Here is an 18,867-nt window from a genome sequence, read left to right on the forward strand (position 1 = left end):
GAAAGAAAGGGTGAAGAGAGCGGGAGAGACAAACAAAGCAGGGCGCAGTGAGGGGCCTCCTGGCTCAATTGTATCGGCGATGAGTGAGAAAACACACACTGTTGTCTGCTTCACCCAGTGTTTGAGAACATGACTTGTGGCTAGAGTGTACTGCATAACACTGTAACTGTTGGGGTGGACATCCCACTGTAGGGTGAGTGCAGTGCATAGCAACGATGGAGTAACTCAGTTGCGGTCCACTTTAAAAAAAACCCATTAAATGGCCAGTGGTGACAGTGCAGCCCCTCATCGTTAGGCCACAATGAACACTAGCATCCATCCATCCATCCATCCATCTTCTTATCTGCTTCCTCCTGGTCATGGCGCGCTCACCTGGAGCCTCCCTGGAATCTTTAGGCGCAATGCAAGAATGCTCCTGGACAGGGTGCCAGACCATCACAGGGTCTGAACACTAACATATAGTGCTCAAACCATGGGTTACTGAGTTAGCACTTGCAATACACTACATGTCCAAATGTTTGTGGACACCCCTTTTAATGAATGCATTCCGCTACTTTAAGTTGCATCCATTGCTGACACAGGTGTGCAACTGTGCACACATGGTTAGTCCAGGCCCTGTAGAGAAGTACTGCCAATGGAATAGGATATGGACCTATTGGCCCAATGTCTAATGCTAGGCCTGAGCAGCATTGAGCTGTGGAACAGTGGGAACTGTGTTCTCTGGAATGATGGATGGTGCTCCATTTAATTCTTTTAGGATAAGGTGGGGAATTGGTAATGAGGAGGGCTGGTGATCATCCAATATACTGTACTCTCTAATGCCTTTGTCGATGAATGCAACCAAATCCTCACAGCAATGCTCCAAAATCTAGTAGAATGCCTTCCCTGGGCAGGAGAGTCCGTACCTTCAACAAATATTTAAACTTGTATTTAAACTTTCTTTTGTAATACCCTTGATTTGGGTAGGTGTCCCAATACTTTTGACCATACAGTGTATGTAACATATTGACCATAATATTTAAAGCCTCCATAAGGAAACTTGAGTCTTTAGGCTCAGTTCTATTCCCGTACTTCCAGAACACTGACCTGCTGCATGTTTGCATACTGTGGTAGTCTAGTAGAGGATTCACATTTAAGGACAACCTGTTGTCAGGAGGTTATGAGTTTGAATCCCAAACTGGTAAGCAAGACAGCATAATTGGCCCTGTGTCATGTATTAATGCACAAACCTTGAACATTGTAGTTCATATTGTGGCACTATGGAACTGTCTGTAAGGATCATGGGATTAGATTTTTTTCCTGACTTTAGCATGGAGTTGATTATTACACACAATTCCTTTCCTGAACATCTGATGACATGGAGCATATGGGTGTAAACAGGGCCTCCTGGAACCCTGCATGAAGTCTTTCATCATGCTCTGGCTTTCTGAATGGTCTATTTTCTGTCTTTCTGTCAATCTGAACCTTGTCAGAAAGCTGCTCTGAGGGGCCGTTTTTAAATAGCACTCCTTTGGGAAACGTATCATGACCTTTGGTGCATCATTTGGTGTAAAGAATGGGCAAGGTCTCTCCACTTTTAGATCTTAACATCTTTTAGTTTGTGATCAATCTGGACAACTAATAATTTTCCTAAAATTAAGCCTGAGAATTCCTTTTCTGCTGTCATGTATAACTCCTAAAGCTCCTCTGAGGAAAAAACAAGATAGCTAACATGATCCCTATGAATCCTGACTGATGAGAAAAGGTTCTTGAATGCATTCTTGGATACAGTGAAAAGATTGGACATTCTGGATGTTTCCTTACATGAGATCCAAACCAAATTGGCACCTCACCAACTCGTGCTGCAAAAGGCACTTTAGTGATTTCTTAACTGACCATGTCTTTGAGCCTTGATGTAACGCAGAATCGTCAGAAAGCATTCTTCATCTAAGGACACTCCCTGCAATGGCAAGGACTAGGGATGTAAATAATGGCATTTTGTTGGCATTATGTCGTTAAAAGTATGAGGACTGTGCTGAAGTATGAAATGAAATGGGGGGCTATTAGAGTTAAAAGATTTTCTTCATTTCCTTGCAGGAGGTACATGCCCAGCTCGTTAAGAACAACATGATCTATGGCTCTACTAATTTTTGAAAGTGCTCTCCTGGCACAGATCCATTAACATCACTAGGCTTTCAGAATGCAGGCGCAGTGTTCCGCCAGGGCCTTTATCTGACGCGATCAATCTGATGATATTGGCAACGGTAGCAGCGTATGCTATTAACATTCGGTGATAAAACACGACAGAACGTGCTGTTAGCTTATTGGCTGAGGGTAGCAGTGCCCCAGCGCGAGGAACGGAGACGCCATGAAGGACTCTTCATTTACACACTGTACGGAGACGATGCATTTAATGTAGTTTATTACATACATAAAAAATAAGATAGAAAAATACGGTATAAACTTGTAACAATGGCTGTTGATACAGACATACGTATTTTCTCATAGGCAATACTTGGGTAGGGACGCACACATAGCATGGATCTAACACAGAGACTTCAGTCTGCAGGTCTGTAACACACTTATCCACTCGAACCATGAAGAACATTCACATTGATCAATTCTGACTAATTCTGGAAAAATCAATTTTATCAAAACAACAACAACAAAAAAAATCCCCCCAAAAAAACAGATTTAGACTAACTGCTATCGAAGGGGTAAAGTATCATGCAATGTTGATTATGGTACAGTCCGCCCACAGACAGATGTAACCTGTAATGTATCTTTTAACCTTTTATTTTATTTTATTTTTTTTTCTTCTGAAACACTCTTGAATTTTTCTCTTATAATCAAACTGACTAAAAACCAGCGTGTTTCAGACATTCAGGCTATTTTCATCTCATTCCAAAAGACTAACAATTCTAATACCTTCAAAATTACAATAATGCTGTCATGGCACTGCAGAATCCAAACTGAAGAGCGGTGGTGAAGTGAGGACGGTACAGGAAGACATGTCTGATTGACACACAGACTCCCCACAAGACGTCAGAGGCCATTCTGTTGCATAGTAAAGAAAGATTTGGAGGTGGGGTCGGGGGGGATGAAGGGGTGCGTGGGGACACGCAACACAGTAGTATGGTGCAGTCCAGGGTGGGCAGTGCACGCAGCTTTCACTTGAACAAAACTTTTGCAGTTCACTGATACAGTAGTGCAACCTGCATTGTCTGCAACTCACTCAAATTACAACCCCGTGACTCCTACTGTTAAATGGCCACACTGAAGGCTGACTTCTACAATACTGCTCAAAAGATTACAGTGTACCGAGTTTGCTGTTGTACTGTATTAAATATTGACCATAGCATTAAAGCCCCAATCAGGAATCTTGAGGTTTTGGGCACAATGCTATTCCTGTTTCACACCAGCTTACCTGTGACTCCTAGAGGTTCAGAAGTCTGGAATCGCTTTGTGTTATTCTATAAGCACCTCTACAGTGTAGATTTCAATATGATAAACCACCACAATGTTCACTTTTATCCAGAAGGGGTTTTAACATCTGTTGAACTCTTTTTGGAGCAAAAATTGAGCAAATTTAGCTATTTTTAATGTTGTAAATCTGGAAGTTGTTAAAAAATGTTGATAATGAATGATGAATGGACAAATAGAAAAGCTCCTAAATGACTATTTTTAAGCTGACTTCCATTGAAAATTAAGAAGATTTTTTTTCCTTCTCCTGTAAAGTTTATATTTGTTAATGTGTTGGTGTGACCCAGACGATATGCAAAATGTTTAACCAGGCAAAGAACTTTTTAAGCATTCACAAAGTTCTTGGACAAAAAAGCCAATTGTTTTAAAAAGAACTAAAACAACTCAAATGACCTGAAACCTTAAATGAGTGTTTGCCTGGGTAAATTGATCTTTTCCATGATCTTATACATGGTTCTATAAATGACCTTTATGTAAATGGTTGTTTTTAGCACCAAAAAAGGGTCAACACATCTATCTATAGTATTATATAGAACTGTATATGAAGTGTACATAAAGCTATTAAAAATGTATAAATAATAAAATCACTTTTCTCACTTTATTTTTTGGCCCCAGTTTTAGATAGCCAATTACACAACCCACCTGTTAATACTCCCCCCCCCCCCCCCCCCACATGTTATGCTCCCGACACAGGGTGACAAGGTGAGGAGTGGCACCTGCATCCATCCGTAAACAAGGCCGTCTTTATATTCGCTTCATTCTTGATGTTCTACAGGTTTCTGAGATATTGCCTAGTTTACACTGTCCAGCTGAATGAATCAGTTTGATCTATTTCAGATTCTCAGTTTATTACAAAGGGCCAGAAATCTGTAAAGCTGCACTGGACTTTTGATCATTTTCTTACTGAACACATTCATTCCAGACTTCTGAGCAATGATTCAAGCATTTAAAAGGTTGTGTGTGTGTGTTGAGGGTTTGAGGAGTGCAGATTAAGGGTGAATCAATCTACAGCTGAACACTTTAACCCCTTATACCCCTGAAGGCCTATATGTGAGCCTACTTGCACCTCTTACACACTGCATTAGTTTCAGAGCAGTAACTGAATAATTCACAGTAGTTACTGAAGACTGAAGTTTCTGATGACTGAAACCTGAACATCAAGCTTGGAGTTTAAGGAGTTAAGATTTAAGATTCAGATTCAGAATTTAGATTCTAAGCCATGTGTTACAGCAGGTCGGACGTCGAAGCAGGTCGACCTGCTTAAACTGCGAGGGAAGTGACAGGGCGAAACAGGATGACTGCACGTCCCGCCACTCCGAGAAAGCTGCGTGCACTGAGCTCTGGTCTGCTCATTCGCCACTAATGATGACACATTCAGATCGAAGAGAACCACAATAAGGCACTTTTGTAATGTTTCCATTTCAACCCTCCGTCGGCAAGAAGAGAGGGTTGTTTTGGTCATCCATTTCTACATCCAATTACAGAAAACTGGATTGTTTTCACTTCATAAAGGGTTCGGTTTGATCTATTTTTGTTTAGTTTTTTTCTGTATTTTTTTTTTTTTTCGTTCACTTGACAATACTTGCGAGTATAAAAGTCTGATTTGTAAAAATATATATGTTCTTCCCCTGCACCGGAGGGTAATAAAAGGTTTCTTTTCTGTACACGTGTTCTTTGTCTCGGTGGTTCTGTTTGTTCTCTTTAAACATTTTTATCTACAAATTTCATACATTTTGTACAGCAGATAGGCAAGCATGGCTTTTACATCCTCAGAAAAGTGTTTTTTACGTCCACTGAAAAGTGTTCGATTGTTTTGGGGGGTGGTGTTGTGGGGGGAAATGCTTTTTGACACGCATCTTTTTCTGTATTCGCGCTACGGCGTTACTCTAACGTTCCCCCCTAGTCACAATGTCGGAGCAGAAGTAGAACAGTTGGGACAGCTAATGCCGAGTTGATGTGCTGGGAAGGGAAAGGTGCATGCACTGAGGCCACACCATCACGCTATACATTCAGATAGAGCTGTTACCAACAGATGGGCAATGAGGGCGGTGTAAGAGCTTCAGTCCCATTGACTGAAGGCTGGGTCTGGAGGTCATGTGTGGGCTACCGAGAGGGCTGTGGGGTGGAGCGAGTAGCCTTCGTTGAGGGGAGACGTCGGTGGAGAAGAGTGGGCTAATCGTTATTGCTTATTGCTTTACAAATGACTGAGTGCAGGTCGACAGTGGCAGGGCGGTCCGCTTGGAGCAGACCGTTCGAACCCAGAGGGGCGTCTTCCAGCCGTGGGCGTGCGTCCATACGTCAGATGCAGGAAAGCTGCTTCTCCACTGCCATTGACAAGTGAAGGCTGTTTAACACTGTTGAGATTTTTTTTTTTTTTAAGTTTTCCTTTCTTTCATTGGTTCTGTTTAGATTGTTTGTTTTGTATATGTTTAGAAAGAAGTTCAGAGAAGTGATCTGCAGGCAGGTAATGGGCAGGTCATCATTGGGTGAAGTTGAGAGGTCAGAAGGTCAGGGGTTAGTTGCCGGTGGTGGCTGGGTGGGTTAGAGAAACAGAAAGGGAAAGGGGAAGGTAAAGAAGGGGGAACAAAAGAGGAAGGGAAGGAAAGGAAAAAAGATAGAGAGGAGATTAGTTTCAGCTAGTGGCGGCAGGATGACAATATGATAAACTGATCACAATTGGGCTTCATGAGCACTACTCTTAACTCCTTCACTGTTTCCATGTCTTTCACAACACCCTAAGGCAGGGGTCATCAATGCTATCCAGAAAGGGCCGGAGTGGCTGCAGGTTTTCATTCCAACCCAGCTGGAGCTCACCTGATTGCACTGGTTCAAGCTGTAGGTCTCCAGCTTGACTGGAATGAAGATGTGCAGCCACATCCACCCTTTGTGGATAAGACTGGTAAGACCATCAGTAATGTTATGTTGGGTATGAAAACAGTGTTGTGTAATTAAGAACAAGTCCAACAGTGGGTTGAATGAATATGGAAGCATAATGGACCAACAATTGATTGATTTTTTTAATTTATTTAACCTAAATGCGGCCGTAAAATCAGTGAATGATTTTACCAGCAGTGTGACACTCTTTATAAGAAAAACCCTAAAACCTAAAGGAGCTACAAAGGATTCTCTGAGCGATGCAATTGGAGAACCATGTTGGCTTTCATAATCTACCATTTCTGTAAAAGAGAGATGTTACTGTGAAGAACATTGTAATTGGTGAAGAACCTCTACATCCACTTCTTAAAACCTGTACAAGGTTTCTCCTACAATAAATGGTCCTTTATAGGATTAAATATAGTTCTTCTATGGCATCACCCAAAGAAGCCTTCGTAGCACCTTTATTGTAAAGAGTGCAGGCCGCCTGATTCTAACAGGTCACATGTTAAGGAGGAGGAAACGAAAAGAGAAAACCTGAGAAACCAAAACAGAACATAACTGCAGTAAATGTGTCTAATGGTTAGTAGCAGTCAAGAGAATGGGCAAGAGGTCCTAATGAAATGAAAAGGACAGAGATAGCAGCAGGCAAAGGTTTCATAATCTGACTGCTAGAGATGGGCGATATGATGGAAAACAAAATATCACAAAGCTATTGAAACACAGTATTATTACTATCATCATATTTATCATGATAGTATCACTATCGCTATGTAATATTTATCACCATGCATATCAGATTACAATATTATCAGTCTCAAAATATAATTTCTCACTATTTACTGATTTTTGTTATATCACAACATTTAGCTCAATATTCTAATTTATCAATCTGATGATTGATCATTTCAATCCAGAATGGACAGTACAGTGATTTGAATAGGGTCAAACATGAATAATCTCTCTCTGTTAATGAAATATGCAGCCGGTCAGTATTTACAAATGCTGACGACATCTCTGAAATGCTCAGAAAAGCATACTGTGTCCTAATTAATCACAATAACAGTATAATATCCTCATATCGCCCAACCCTACCGACTGCTATCCAGCACTAAAGCTCTTCACAGGATCAAGCAGCAAGCTGACAGTTATGATGGAGATGAATTATTATGGCTGGCTTGTTAAGACTAAGAGGCAGAAGGGAATTTGAGAGGTCCACATTGGACGGAGGAAAAGAATTTAGGGCCAAAACAAGTGTTGGTGTTTTTTTGTACTCAATAAAATTTTTATTGCCTTTTCAAACTCTTTTTTTTTTCCTTCTATTTACAACAACATAAAAATCATGGCCTTAATGATACAAAGCAACACTACAAGGTATTCTCTAGATAGCATAATAGCCATGGAAACACAAGCTGTGGGAATTTTAGCCATTACCCTCAGCATTGCAGACTATTGACAGTAATTCACAGGACACATAATATAAAATGCTTTTGCATATAAACACTGAAAAAAGTCCTGTCGTTCATATAAAGCCCTAACATATATATCCAAAAATATAGGAAATTCTCTAAGGTGGTACTATAAAGCCACTATGATGCATATTTGTTCTTTCCTACAAATAGCCCTCTATAATATCATTGCTATTTCTTTGCAAAATACAAGTAAAATCTGACATTTCATATACATTCCTGCTTTATATTTTTTTGTATATATATATTTATATATTTATATATATATATTTTTTTTAAGAAGCCACAAGTAAATACTATTTTCTTTGCAACAACCAAAAAAATAAAAAGAAGCTTACAGTAAAATGTAAAAAAAAAAAAAGAAAAAGAAGAAAAATATCAAGTGGAATATTTCTCATAAATGCTCGGACACGATCAAATCCACAAAGCGGACTCGACACCATTTTTTTTGTCCACATCACAGTGGTCAACCTTAAGACTAATGCGGCTTTAATCGCACATGTACTCAACAGGTTCTTTCAGTTCCGTCGTCTGAGGTTTGATGTAGTTTTTTCACTTTTTCATGTCACATGTCCGCTCTGGGTAGAGCAGAGGAGATGAATGCTTCTGACTCGTTCAGTGCAAAAATAAGAGTCGTGCCAAATGAGGCAAATACAACCGGTGGAAATAAACAAAACATGTAACCAAACAACTGAAACAAACAAACCAACCAAAGAAATCAAACCAAACCAAAAAAACAACAAATAAACAAAAAAATGAAGGCCTCTATGTAGATTGGCAATCCAGTAAGAACGCACAGATTGGGAATTTGGAAGTTCTGTGCAAACGGGTTCTCAAAAGTAGACTCTCTTGAAAGCAGTAGTACCATAATATAAAAACATTTACAGTATAAAAGAAAACAATGAGAAATAAATGAGAAATGATAATAATGAATAAGGATTTTAAAAATCTCATGAGACAATTTTGCCTGCTTGACATCCTTGATCTAATTGCCAGCTGTAGCTGGTGAAAAGAGCCAGGTTTAAAGGAATGCTTCAGCAAAAAATTAATTAACCTAATTTATCACTTACCCCAGATGCACTCAATCAGCCAAGACATGCTCGATCACCAGTTTCATCTCAGTACATACAAGCCCTCATTTTATTTCTTTGCTATGAAAGGATTTAGTAAAACGGCAAAGAGATACTCGGGGGGGAACTACATTATCAACACCTCAAACTAGAATCAAACCACATAATGTGCTACTCAAAATGGCTGCCATTCATCTGTGCTGATGTGTTTATTTTATTTTCTAGACTAAATTCAGTCCTACCATGTTCTAAACCACACCCTTTATCTGTCCAAAACCGATGAAGGCCTGGGTGGGTTCTGAGCAGATGTTTTTGGGTCTCTGTTCACATAGATGAGATTGGTGACAATCTGAATCCAGTCTGTGTTAGCGCCGTTAGCCAAGCATCTCCTGTTCTAAACTAAAGAAGCAAAATTCTGATACCTAGCATGTCTTTGGTAGATCCACTGCATCTGGACTCAGTGATAAATCCTGATAACTTGATGTTTTACTAAACTATGCCTTTAAAATGGCATTAGAACAACTTTCTTCCTTCTCGTACACACACTTGACTTAACTAAGCTATTTCTCCTGGATTCAGTCAGTCAGAAGTACCACTAAGCACCCCTAAACGTCAATCAGAAGACATTTGGAGAAAAACGGACAAAGGAATAAAAAAGCATATACACTGATCTAAATCCATACATTGGAAACACAGTATTCAAGGCTCTTAACTTCACAGTGAGGGTCAGTTGCAGTGGTCTGCTGGAATGCAGGGTTGTGGGTAATTTTATACGTGACACAGTTTTGTAAGTCATCTGTTGATATGTTGTAGCATCTGTATGCTCCATCATTTCAAAAATCATCTGTACATCTGCAGATTCTAGTTTGTCCACAGTTATTTCCAGTTTCAAGGTGGTGTTACTTTTTCTTTTAAACTGGGATAAATATCAAACTTTTAAGCGTGATTTTTTTTGTTTGTTTTTTATCCTCATCAGTGTAGGTCCAGAATATTACCATTTTTAAATCAAATAGTTGATAAATAGCCAATACATGGATAAATATAAATGACTTCAGGATCTGGGAAGTGATAAAAATTAAGGGGTACTCTTATATAATACTGGCTTGCTGAAATGTTAAAAACTAATCTGTAATATTTACATTGATGTTTAAACATTAAACTCATAAATTGGTGTTTGTGTCCTGAGCCCACATGTGCCAACATAGCTTATATAGTGTTTTTTTACTGTGTACAATCAGGTAAAGTTGAGGGTGAACAAATATTAAAACACAAATTATAAACCTGATAGCTAATAAAACTACAGTGATTTAAAAGGATACAAAGATATTGTTTGTCTGGTTTTTGTGAGCAGTCATCGTTCAACAGTTAACCAACTGGGCTCCCACTAAAATTTGAAGTTTACCCACCTTAATTCATTTATTAACAATAAACACCCCAAATATAGCCAGAAATTACTAAATGAAAATGGTCAACAATGCAGACTCCAGGTTGAGCTCACATGAAGCACCCATGGTAGAATCTGGAAGCCAGAATAGTAAATTACATATAGCTCCTTTAATGCTGTATTTTTAATATCTGCCCCCTATTGTCTTCATAAGTAAACATGCATAGTTTCAATCACCTTTATTTTATTGTAGACTATATCTGTGTCTGATTATTAAACTGTATTCAATTTGAGTCACTATTTGTAACTAGGGTCTGCAAAATAAATAAACGTAAATAGCGAACCTCACCGGCACGCAGAGCCAGTGGGGTGATGGGAAATTGAGAGCAGTCTACAGCAGATTTTCATGCAAGAGGGTCCATTATTTGTCATCAACATCATGTCAGATTCACAAGGTCATCGAAATAATGGAGTGAAATCAACCACTTAACTTCTGCAGGTGCTGTGTGTGCTGCGCTTGTACTGTACGCATGCTCACGGCTTATTTTATCCTAAGTGGAGCTTACAGGAAAAGGCTGACGGTGAATGCTGTGGAGCTGGGAATGGCCTGCACACTGTGTATGATGCACAACAGGACCAACAACTACTGGTGATGAAAAACGAAAGCATGGGAGCTAAACTAACCTCTGTCTGTGGTCACTACCCTTTGGTAAGGATGGACCCGCATTTCGTGCCTTCGAACTTTAGTGGTCACTGCACCTGCTTGGATTGCAACAATATCACCAACAACACAGATTAGATCAATCAAACGTCACAATTCCCAAGATCAACAGATCAATTTAAGGCAAGACTGGACAGGTGGCATATATCTGTAAGGACCAAATCTCTAAACCACTGTTTTTGCAAACAATAAGAATAAGGATAAAAAAATACAAGTTAAGGCACAAAAAATACTCATCTTTCATCTGTAAAACTAGCAATTGAAAAAAAAACTCCAACCAAACACAAAGTAAAACAAAAATAAAACATGGTTGCATTTATCTCAAGTGGACCCATGCGTTGCTTGGATACAGTATAACGGACATTAGTGACAGGCACACGCGTACGGACACACAGACACACACAGAGGGGAGGCTTTACTAGTCACATAATTCCTGCGGAGGAGCAACAGGGAAGTGCGCGTCTCCAGTTCCACATTTAAATATAATACTGATACACTCGCGCTCTGAGCACAGGCACAGAGACGATAGCGTTTAGGCACGTCTGCAGTAGTTAACAATAAAAAAGAACAAGGTAGAAAACACAACAGTGATGAATTAGGTGATTAGTAAAGCGAGATCATGGGGGGGATCTTTTTTTTTTTGGATACTTTTCTCCTAAACCAAAACACATAGCATATAACATTGTATGTTGTCGCTGTTGTGCAAAAACCTTGTATCTTCAAAATCAAAACTTTTCAGGTGAAGGAAAAAACCTTCTTAACCTTCAATGGAGGTCAATGGACAGAGATTTTCTATTGGTCCGGTCATCATGACATTCTGACACAATGTAAAGAACATAGATATTCATATTATGTCATATTAAAGTGAGTGTTTTGAGTGATAGTGATGATCTATATATTAATATAGGTATGTGTATCGTCTCTGGCTCCTTAACGTCATTTTGGAGCATTTCTATTGGTCCGTAAAAACAACTGTATCACATTATATCAAAACGTGAAAGAGTTTTTGCGTGATAACAACAATCTCACTCTCTCTCTCTCTTATATATATATATATAAGATGTAATATAAATGTGTGTGTGTGTGTGTGTGTGTGTGTGTGTGTGTGTGTGTGTGTATATATATATATATATAAGAGAGAGACTATTGCTGGCACACAAAAACCTTGTATGTACAAAATGAAATTTTGACACAGTCTAAAGAACAACTGTCAGATTCACATCATGTCAGACTCAAAATGAAAAAATGACACAAGGTGTTTGCGCGACAATGACTATTTATATACATGTTTATATATATATATATATACTAGGAGCTGAGCCTCTTTGGGCGAGGCATGGCCAGTGTAAACAAACAGACAAAACCAGAAAACAGTAGTGTGTCTGACTGACTGCTAGACACATAAGCAGGGTTCACCAATAACAAGGCCGCTGTGAAACAAAAAGCGCATGTGTGTTAACACTCAGATCGGATGAGGGGCTCAGTAAGGATCCTCAAAAGCGCTTTTAGCCTTTCGTGGGGAAAGCCACACCTATAGAATGAAGGAAGGGAATGGGAAATTAGTGCCTGGAGTGTCTGTCTTCGGGAAGCAACACACACTACAGTCTGCTGAATCAGCACAGCCGTTCTAGGGCAGTCCGAGTCATGTGTGAGGCCCTGCGTAGCAAGGGCCCTCAGAGCTGGTTAGGTCATACTGTAAACACACATTCGTATCGAAGTCTGGTGAACTGTCCTACAACGGCTGCGTGAACAGAGCTGTATTCAGATCAGATGCCCCGCTGTAGTCTCCAAAAGCAGCCCCTGTCTGACCCCCACTGTCCCCTCACCGTCGTCATGTTACCCCTCCTGATGCCCCCTCCGGACTGGCCCGCCCTAAGAGAACGGTGAATGGAGAGAGCATCCAGAGAAGGTTTTGCAGCAGTTTGGGGCTCAGTGCTCTTTTTTTTCTTTTTTTTGTATCTCCCTCATTATGATACACACAGTTTCAACACAGCACATTCATCACAAATGAAAACAAATAAATCAGAATAAAAAAAAAAGGGAAAGGAACGGACACAAGGCATGGTAGCAGAAGAGATACAGTGAAAGAGACTCCAATGAGCTGCTTTCCGGTCAGTCCAATAAGACGGGCGGTTGTTGGGCGGGGACTGGGGAGGGGAGGGTGCGATAGGTGTGGCCCTTGGAAGAGTGAGTGTGGGTCAGAAAAGGGGGAAAAAAGGATAAGGGGTGGGGGGGTGGTGGTGGTGGTGGTGAGGGGTTCTGCTTTAAAATGGAGGCCGGCTGGTTGGCTCTCCGCGCTGGACAGTGATGGGAAAATGACAGGTCTGAAAGCCCAGGTAGAGGGGCAGCTCTTCGGCCTTTGAGGACGCTGTATAGGTGTACACAAGAGAGAAGACAGGGTGAAATCTTCCACTCTTCTCCCTCCCAATCCCTCCTCACCTGACCAAGACCCCGTCCACCTGTATACGGATTTGAACTGGACTCTATCCGGTATATAATCAATGTTATTATGCAAAAACCTTGTATCTCCAAAATTTCAACTTTATAGGAAGAGGAGAAAACTTTTTTTAGCTTTCAATGGAAGAGATATTTTTCAAGTAATTTTGGAGCATTTCTATTGGTCTGTTTATCATGAAATTGTGACACAATGTAAAGAACAACTGCCAGCATCACATTATATCAAAAAGTAAAGAACAACAGAAACAGAGATACAAGGTTTTGGAATGACAGTAGAGATATGTTAACACAATCAGTCCACACATACTGTATGACACCCCCTCTTTGTTTTCATGGCCTCTCTACAAATTCTGGCTCCTTATTTTGCGCAATACACAGTACAATAAACGTAATAATGTTCTTCTCAAAGCGTCTGACAGCCTCCTCCGAGGCTGACATGCTTGTATGAAGGTTTTCAAATAGTTTTTTGTCATTTATGTTGTAGGACAGAGAAAACACTTTTGGTGTGGGTGGGAATTTGAATAAAAACAGAGGAAGAAAATAACACATTCAGTAAGGGTGTCCCGATCCAGGATTTTTGCCTGTCGATCCAATCCACTCCTATTAATGTTGCGTATCAGCTAAACAATTTGCATATAATTTGCATATCCAGGCTGGTAATTACAGTAAAATCACTTCGCTTTTGGCCCACAATGCCACACACTGGTTTTACACCAGAAAGACAAGGCCATGCACAATCGGCACAAGCAAATTTCCACAATGCTCTTGGTTCCCAATGGGATCGAGACATCCCTACTTTTAATGCATATCCATATACATGTGGACGAGCCCTAAAGCATCAACACTAAAACCACCCAATCCCCCCTTTCCCAATCCCCCCCCCCACAGAAACACACTGGAACAGCCCTTGAAGACAGGACCGCTGTACTGGGCTAGGAACACTTGGGGGCAGCCGGCTCGGTCTTGGCTGAATAAAGGCTGCTTATTGGACAGTGGCTAAACCCTGCTTGGGCTCATCTCATTGGACACGCTGCTCTTGGCATGGGGACGCATTTTTTGTCATTGCTCAACTTAACACTGCGCCTCTGGGAGCAGCCTGTGTTAAACTGGCAGAATGCTGTTTGTAACATGATATTCATAATCGGCTTTTCTCAAGTGCCTTAATGAAGCCATAGAGCTTGTGCGGAGAGGGGAGGACAGGGCCTTTGAGAGAGAGCGCGAGAGAGAGAGAGAGAGAGCGAGAGCGAGAGCAGTGAGGAAAAGAGAGCGCTCTCTTATAATTCACATAAAGCCAGCAGAGCACTTAACAGCCCAATCATTTATGCACACATTTCTGAAAAGGATTTTTTTTTAGCAGTGAGAGAGGACTTTTATGACACTAAATGGATTAAGTGGAAAAGGCTGGGAGTGTTATTGTTTTTTGTTCTTATGTTGTTGCTTTTTTTTTTACTTGCCCACTGCGATAGCAGAGGTGGGAGAGGACTGGGGAGGCGGCAGTAACTCTTCTGGGCTGCGTAGGTGTATAAAGAGCTACACTGCAGTGAGGAGGCTGAGCTTGGGGGAAGGGTTTAAGGGGAGGCTGGGGTTAGGGATGGGCATGGTTATTTGAATATACAGATATCTGAACCTCCTACTCCTCTTAGTATTCGCTTCCTTAAACAGGTACTGAAGCTTGCGTCTGTAGCATAGTTTTGAACAATTATCGTACTTTTTAAATACATTTCGACTGGACAGTCCTGGTTCTGTTCTGGTAACTGGAGCTTTAAAGCTTGTGGATATATTTACAATGAAAAACTGACAAATTTCATTTGACGACTGTGGATCAGCTGGTAGTGTGTTAAATCACATTTGCCTAAAACACAAAGACATATCACAAACTCAACAATCCGGCACAGGTTGCCTCTTATAGTAGATGCACACAATATCAGAATGTTAAATCCTGGAAAACCTTCCATGGTCTGTTATTCACCACAATATGACAAAGGTTCTCATTAGGATGTTGGAAAACTATCTGTTTAAAGACTTGAATATAATCAAACTGCCCAAAACCGCTTAAAAAGCCCATCCCTAGTTGAGGAGTCTAAGAAGAGTGGTGCAGGATCAGGGCAGGTGCTGTGACCCACTGGCCGAGCGGGTGGGGGTGCAGCGGTGGGCACTCGCAGGCGCAGCCGTGCTTACCTAACACCCCGCTGGAGTCGATGGGGTACTCCAGGATGGATGTGGCGGGCGCCAGTGTATAGGGGTACTCGTAGGGCGCGGCGTAGATCAGGCCCGCCGACTCGGGGCCGGGCGGCACCAGGGTGGCGGCGGCGGCCGGGTGGGCCGAGCCGTTGGGCATGACAGTCTGGATCTGACGGATGAGGGGCATGATGGTGGGGCCGGCGGGCGTGGGGGTGCGCAGGGCGGCCGGTGGCAGGACAGGTGCGGGGCCGGCGATGATGCGGGGTGCCTGGGCACTCGCTGCAAGAGAGAAGGCAAGGGCAGCTGCGGTGAGCGGAGGAATGTGGAGGGTGGGTGAGGAGGGGGGAGAAAGGGAGGAGGAAAAGGGAGGAAAAGGGAGGAATAGGGGAGGGTGGGAGGGGGAGACAAAACAAGAGTTAGTATCATGCATGAGCTGTACACGGCACATAAAGCATGTCTGCTGAGACAAGAGTGGCCAGACATTCGTTAGTTGGGGGCTGGGGGCTGGGGGCTGGGGGCAGGGCTGGGGGCGGGGCGGGGCGGGGGGGGGGGAGGGGCAATCCAGTGGTACTTATACTTCGGCTAATATAAAACTCCACAGGGTGGCACTTTATCAGCAGCAACGTTTGCAAAAGCAGCGAGGCGAAAGAGGGGAATAGCGCAATGTTCCATGACATAAAACAAGGCTTTTTCGCCCCCTCCTTTTTGACTGTTTTCAAGCTTTCGCAGGCTTACTACAGCTCGCTGTGGCAATTTAGAATCAAAGCACTGAGCGCTTTCTGAGTGCTCTTATCTGCGAATCAGGGTTACCTGAGAGCACAGGGTTGAGCATTAGCAAAAAGTCGGGATCGTGCAGCCCTTTAACAATGCCAGCAATGTGCAAACAAATCCCTGTGGAGAAGAGGCACTTACGTGATTTAATGTTGGCGTCCCTGTAGGTGCCGTTTAGAATGGCCAGCTCCATCAACTGCATCTTCTTCAGGCTGTCCTCTCCTTCAGCCTGGGTGAAAAATACAAAGGTCAGTAATCAGTAGAGGCACTCGCACCCTTATCCACTGCCTGTCTATGTGTGTGCTTGCAAGTGTGTAACAGAGGTGTAACGGTACTTCACTTATACCGAACTGCCGCGATATGGACATCATCGACTGGTGCATACAGACGCACATAGAACACATGGTATGTGTTATGGATGAAGACTGATGAACGTCATTTGGCGTCACATTTCACAAGCGTGAGTTCCAGCAGGAAAACGTATGCTTCTAACCGCCAGCAAGTAACGCTTGGCTTTAGGAGTATCGCTATGGTAACTGTAGTTTTATTAGCTCTCCACCACCACCACCTTCTTCTGTCTAGAGTGGATAACTCTTCTTTATTTATTCTTTAAAATAAAGATATTTCACCTACATTCCAGCCTGTTCTCATCTTATTTCAACTCATGAAAGCAAGATGGATTGGTGGGGGTGCAGTGGATCAGTGGGAGTGAGACAATGGGTCCAGCCATCCTTACCTAGCACCCCGCTGGAATCAATGGGGTACTCCAGGATGGAGGTGGCGGGCGCCAGTGGACGGGTGTATAGTGGTACTTATAGAACACACGGTTGGGACAGTCTGGATCTGACAGATGATGGGAACAGTGGTGGGGCCGGCAGCAGCGGGACAGGGGGTGGGGCTGGCGATAATGCGGGCTATGTGTTTAACAGACATTGTGGCCTTTTCCCATCTTTTTCCAACTCATAAACTCAAGGTGGATCAGACGAGGACAGTGTGTCTGTGTTGTTGGACTGTTGTAGAGTGTGTGTACAGAAACATGTTGAACATGCTAATGTTTACGCACTCCAGGCTGTACCAGCTACCTCAGTGGGACTATTCCACTGTCTGAGTAAATAATAAAAAAAAGCCTCTGAATTTGTGAGGTTTTGTTGCTTTTCTGTCCATTGTATCAAAATCATTGTGAACCGCGATGTCCAAACAGTGGTGTGAAGTAAACCATGTGACTTCTGCCCCCCCGTGCACTTCATATCACAAGAAACTACCTCTCAATCTTCTGTAGGACCTCACTTTACTTAAGAGTGGAATAAAAAAGCAGCTGAAATCTAATCAGACCAAAATCTCTTATATTTACGTCGACTCTAATCTGCGTGGCTGGCACTGCGGCGACAACATAACAAAGCTTTGTTTCATTACACACTAACCCCCCCCATCCCACATCACAGCCCCGTTTGATCACTCGCAGGCCCGCAGCAGCAATTAACTTGCCAAGTGAAATGCTATCAAGCCTTCAGTCCGTCCTCGTCTTTTTGATTTGTCTGAGGCGTCTGGAGACGAGGTGCGGAAGGGGAGGCGTGCTTCGTGGCCTGTCGCGGCATGCTCTTGTCCGGGCCCCTGGTGCCCTCCCCCGCTGCGCCGCTGAAGAGCTCCCCAGCTTCGACTGCGTCTAAATATCAATACTTTATTAAGTCAAGAGGCTGGTGATGAATCGCGTGGGAGGGAGGGAGAGAGAGCTGTTATAAATCACTCTCTGTCTTTATGTAATCAGCCAAATGCTCTCTGTCCTTGGCTACAGAGGGAGAAGCTAAGAAGGGCCTTTGGGGGCTCGGCTACTGCGGGCCACCCTGACATACAGGCTTGCAAAGGCCTGAGAACGACTAGAGAGAGAGTTTGGAGAACTCTCTTTGGTGTTGGTGTTCAGTTGGTGGCCTACTTTAGAAGAGGTGAGGCTTTTGCATAGTAATGTACAGCAAAACACTGAACAGCAAAAGCACTAGGATATGATTTGGTATGTGATATGAATACATTTGTTGGAGCAGCCAACAATTCATGATGACAGTGGTGTTAAATGATGGAAAAGGTTCTATTTTGTGTGCTCAGGGAAGGCTGAGGGGGGACTGCATTGTAATATGAGGCCACAGACAATATGGTGCAGTGTCAGGTCTGAACCAGTGAGAGGTGCTGTGTTGTCACTGTAGTTTCTTGACAAGGACCAGCTGCCTATACAGTTCCACAGACTCCACAGTGCACCACGATGAATGGTAGTGGCAGCCCAACTTTCTCACTTTCGCTCCGTGCATCACTCTCTACAGAGGAGCCTTAGCTCCTCACCGAATCCGGCCAGTGTTAGAGAGAGCCGTGGAGCAAATCCAGCTGATCCGAGCTCTGATTGATGCCCCCTTTCCTTTCCCCACAGCTCTATTCCTCTTTATTCTACAAATCAAAAGCCGTTTTCATCCTCCGTAGTTGTGCTCCACTCTT

The 18,867-nt window shown here is 42.5% G+C and overlaps 1 protein-coding gene across 4 annotated transcripts in view; it reads right to left on the bottom strand.

Annotated features, from left to right (window-relative positions):
- Positions 1-4,144: 4,144 nt before the first annotated feature.
- LOC140554556 (KH domain-containing RNA-binding protein QKI) overlaps positions 4,145-18,867 on the bottom strand; it is a 119,441-nt gene continuing 104,718 nt past the window's right edge. Inside the window, exons 5-8 of one of the 4 annotated variants that reach the window (XM_072677682.1) lie at positions 16,531-16,618; positions 15,616-15,921; positions 10,944-11,021; positions 4,145-5,994 (exon numbers count right to left, since the gene is read on the bottom strand). In XM_072677682.1, coding sequence (XP_072533783.1) covers positions 5,978-5,994; positions 10,944-11,021; positions 15,616-15,921; positions 16,531-16,618 — 489 coding nt within the window. In that variant the 3' untranslated portion in view covers positions 4,145-5,977. Of the gene's footprint in view, positions 5,995-7,593; positions 13,349-15,615; positions 15,922-16,530; positions 16,619-18,867 lie in introns of those variants that run through there. The other 3 variants (XM_072677684.1, XM_072677683.1, XM_072677681.1) reach the window with 3 other exon arrangements.

The sequence above is a fragment of the Salminus brasiliensis genome, chromosome 4 (assembly GCF_030463535.1).
Source record: "Salminus brasiliensis chromosome 4, fSalBra1.hap2, whole genome shotgun sequence".
Lineage (NCBI taxonomy): Eukaryota > Metazoa > Chordata > Actinopteri > Characiformes > Bryconidae > Salminus > Salminus brasiliensis.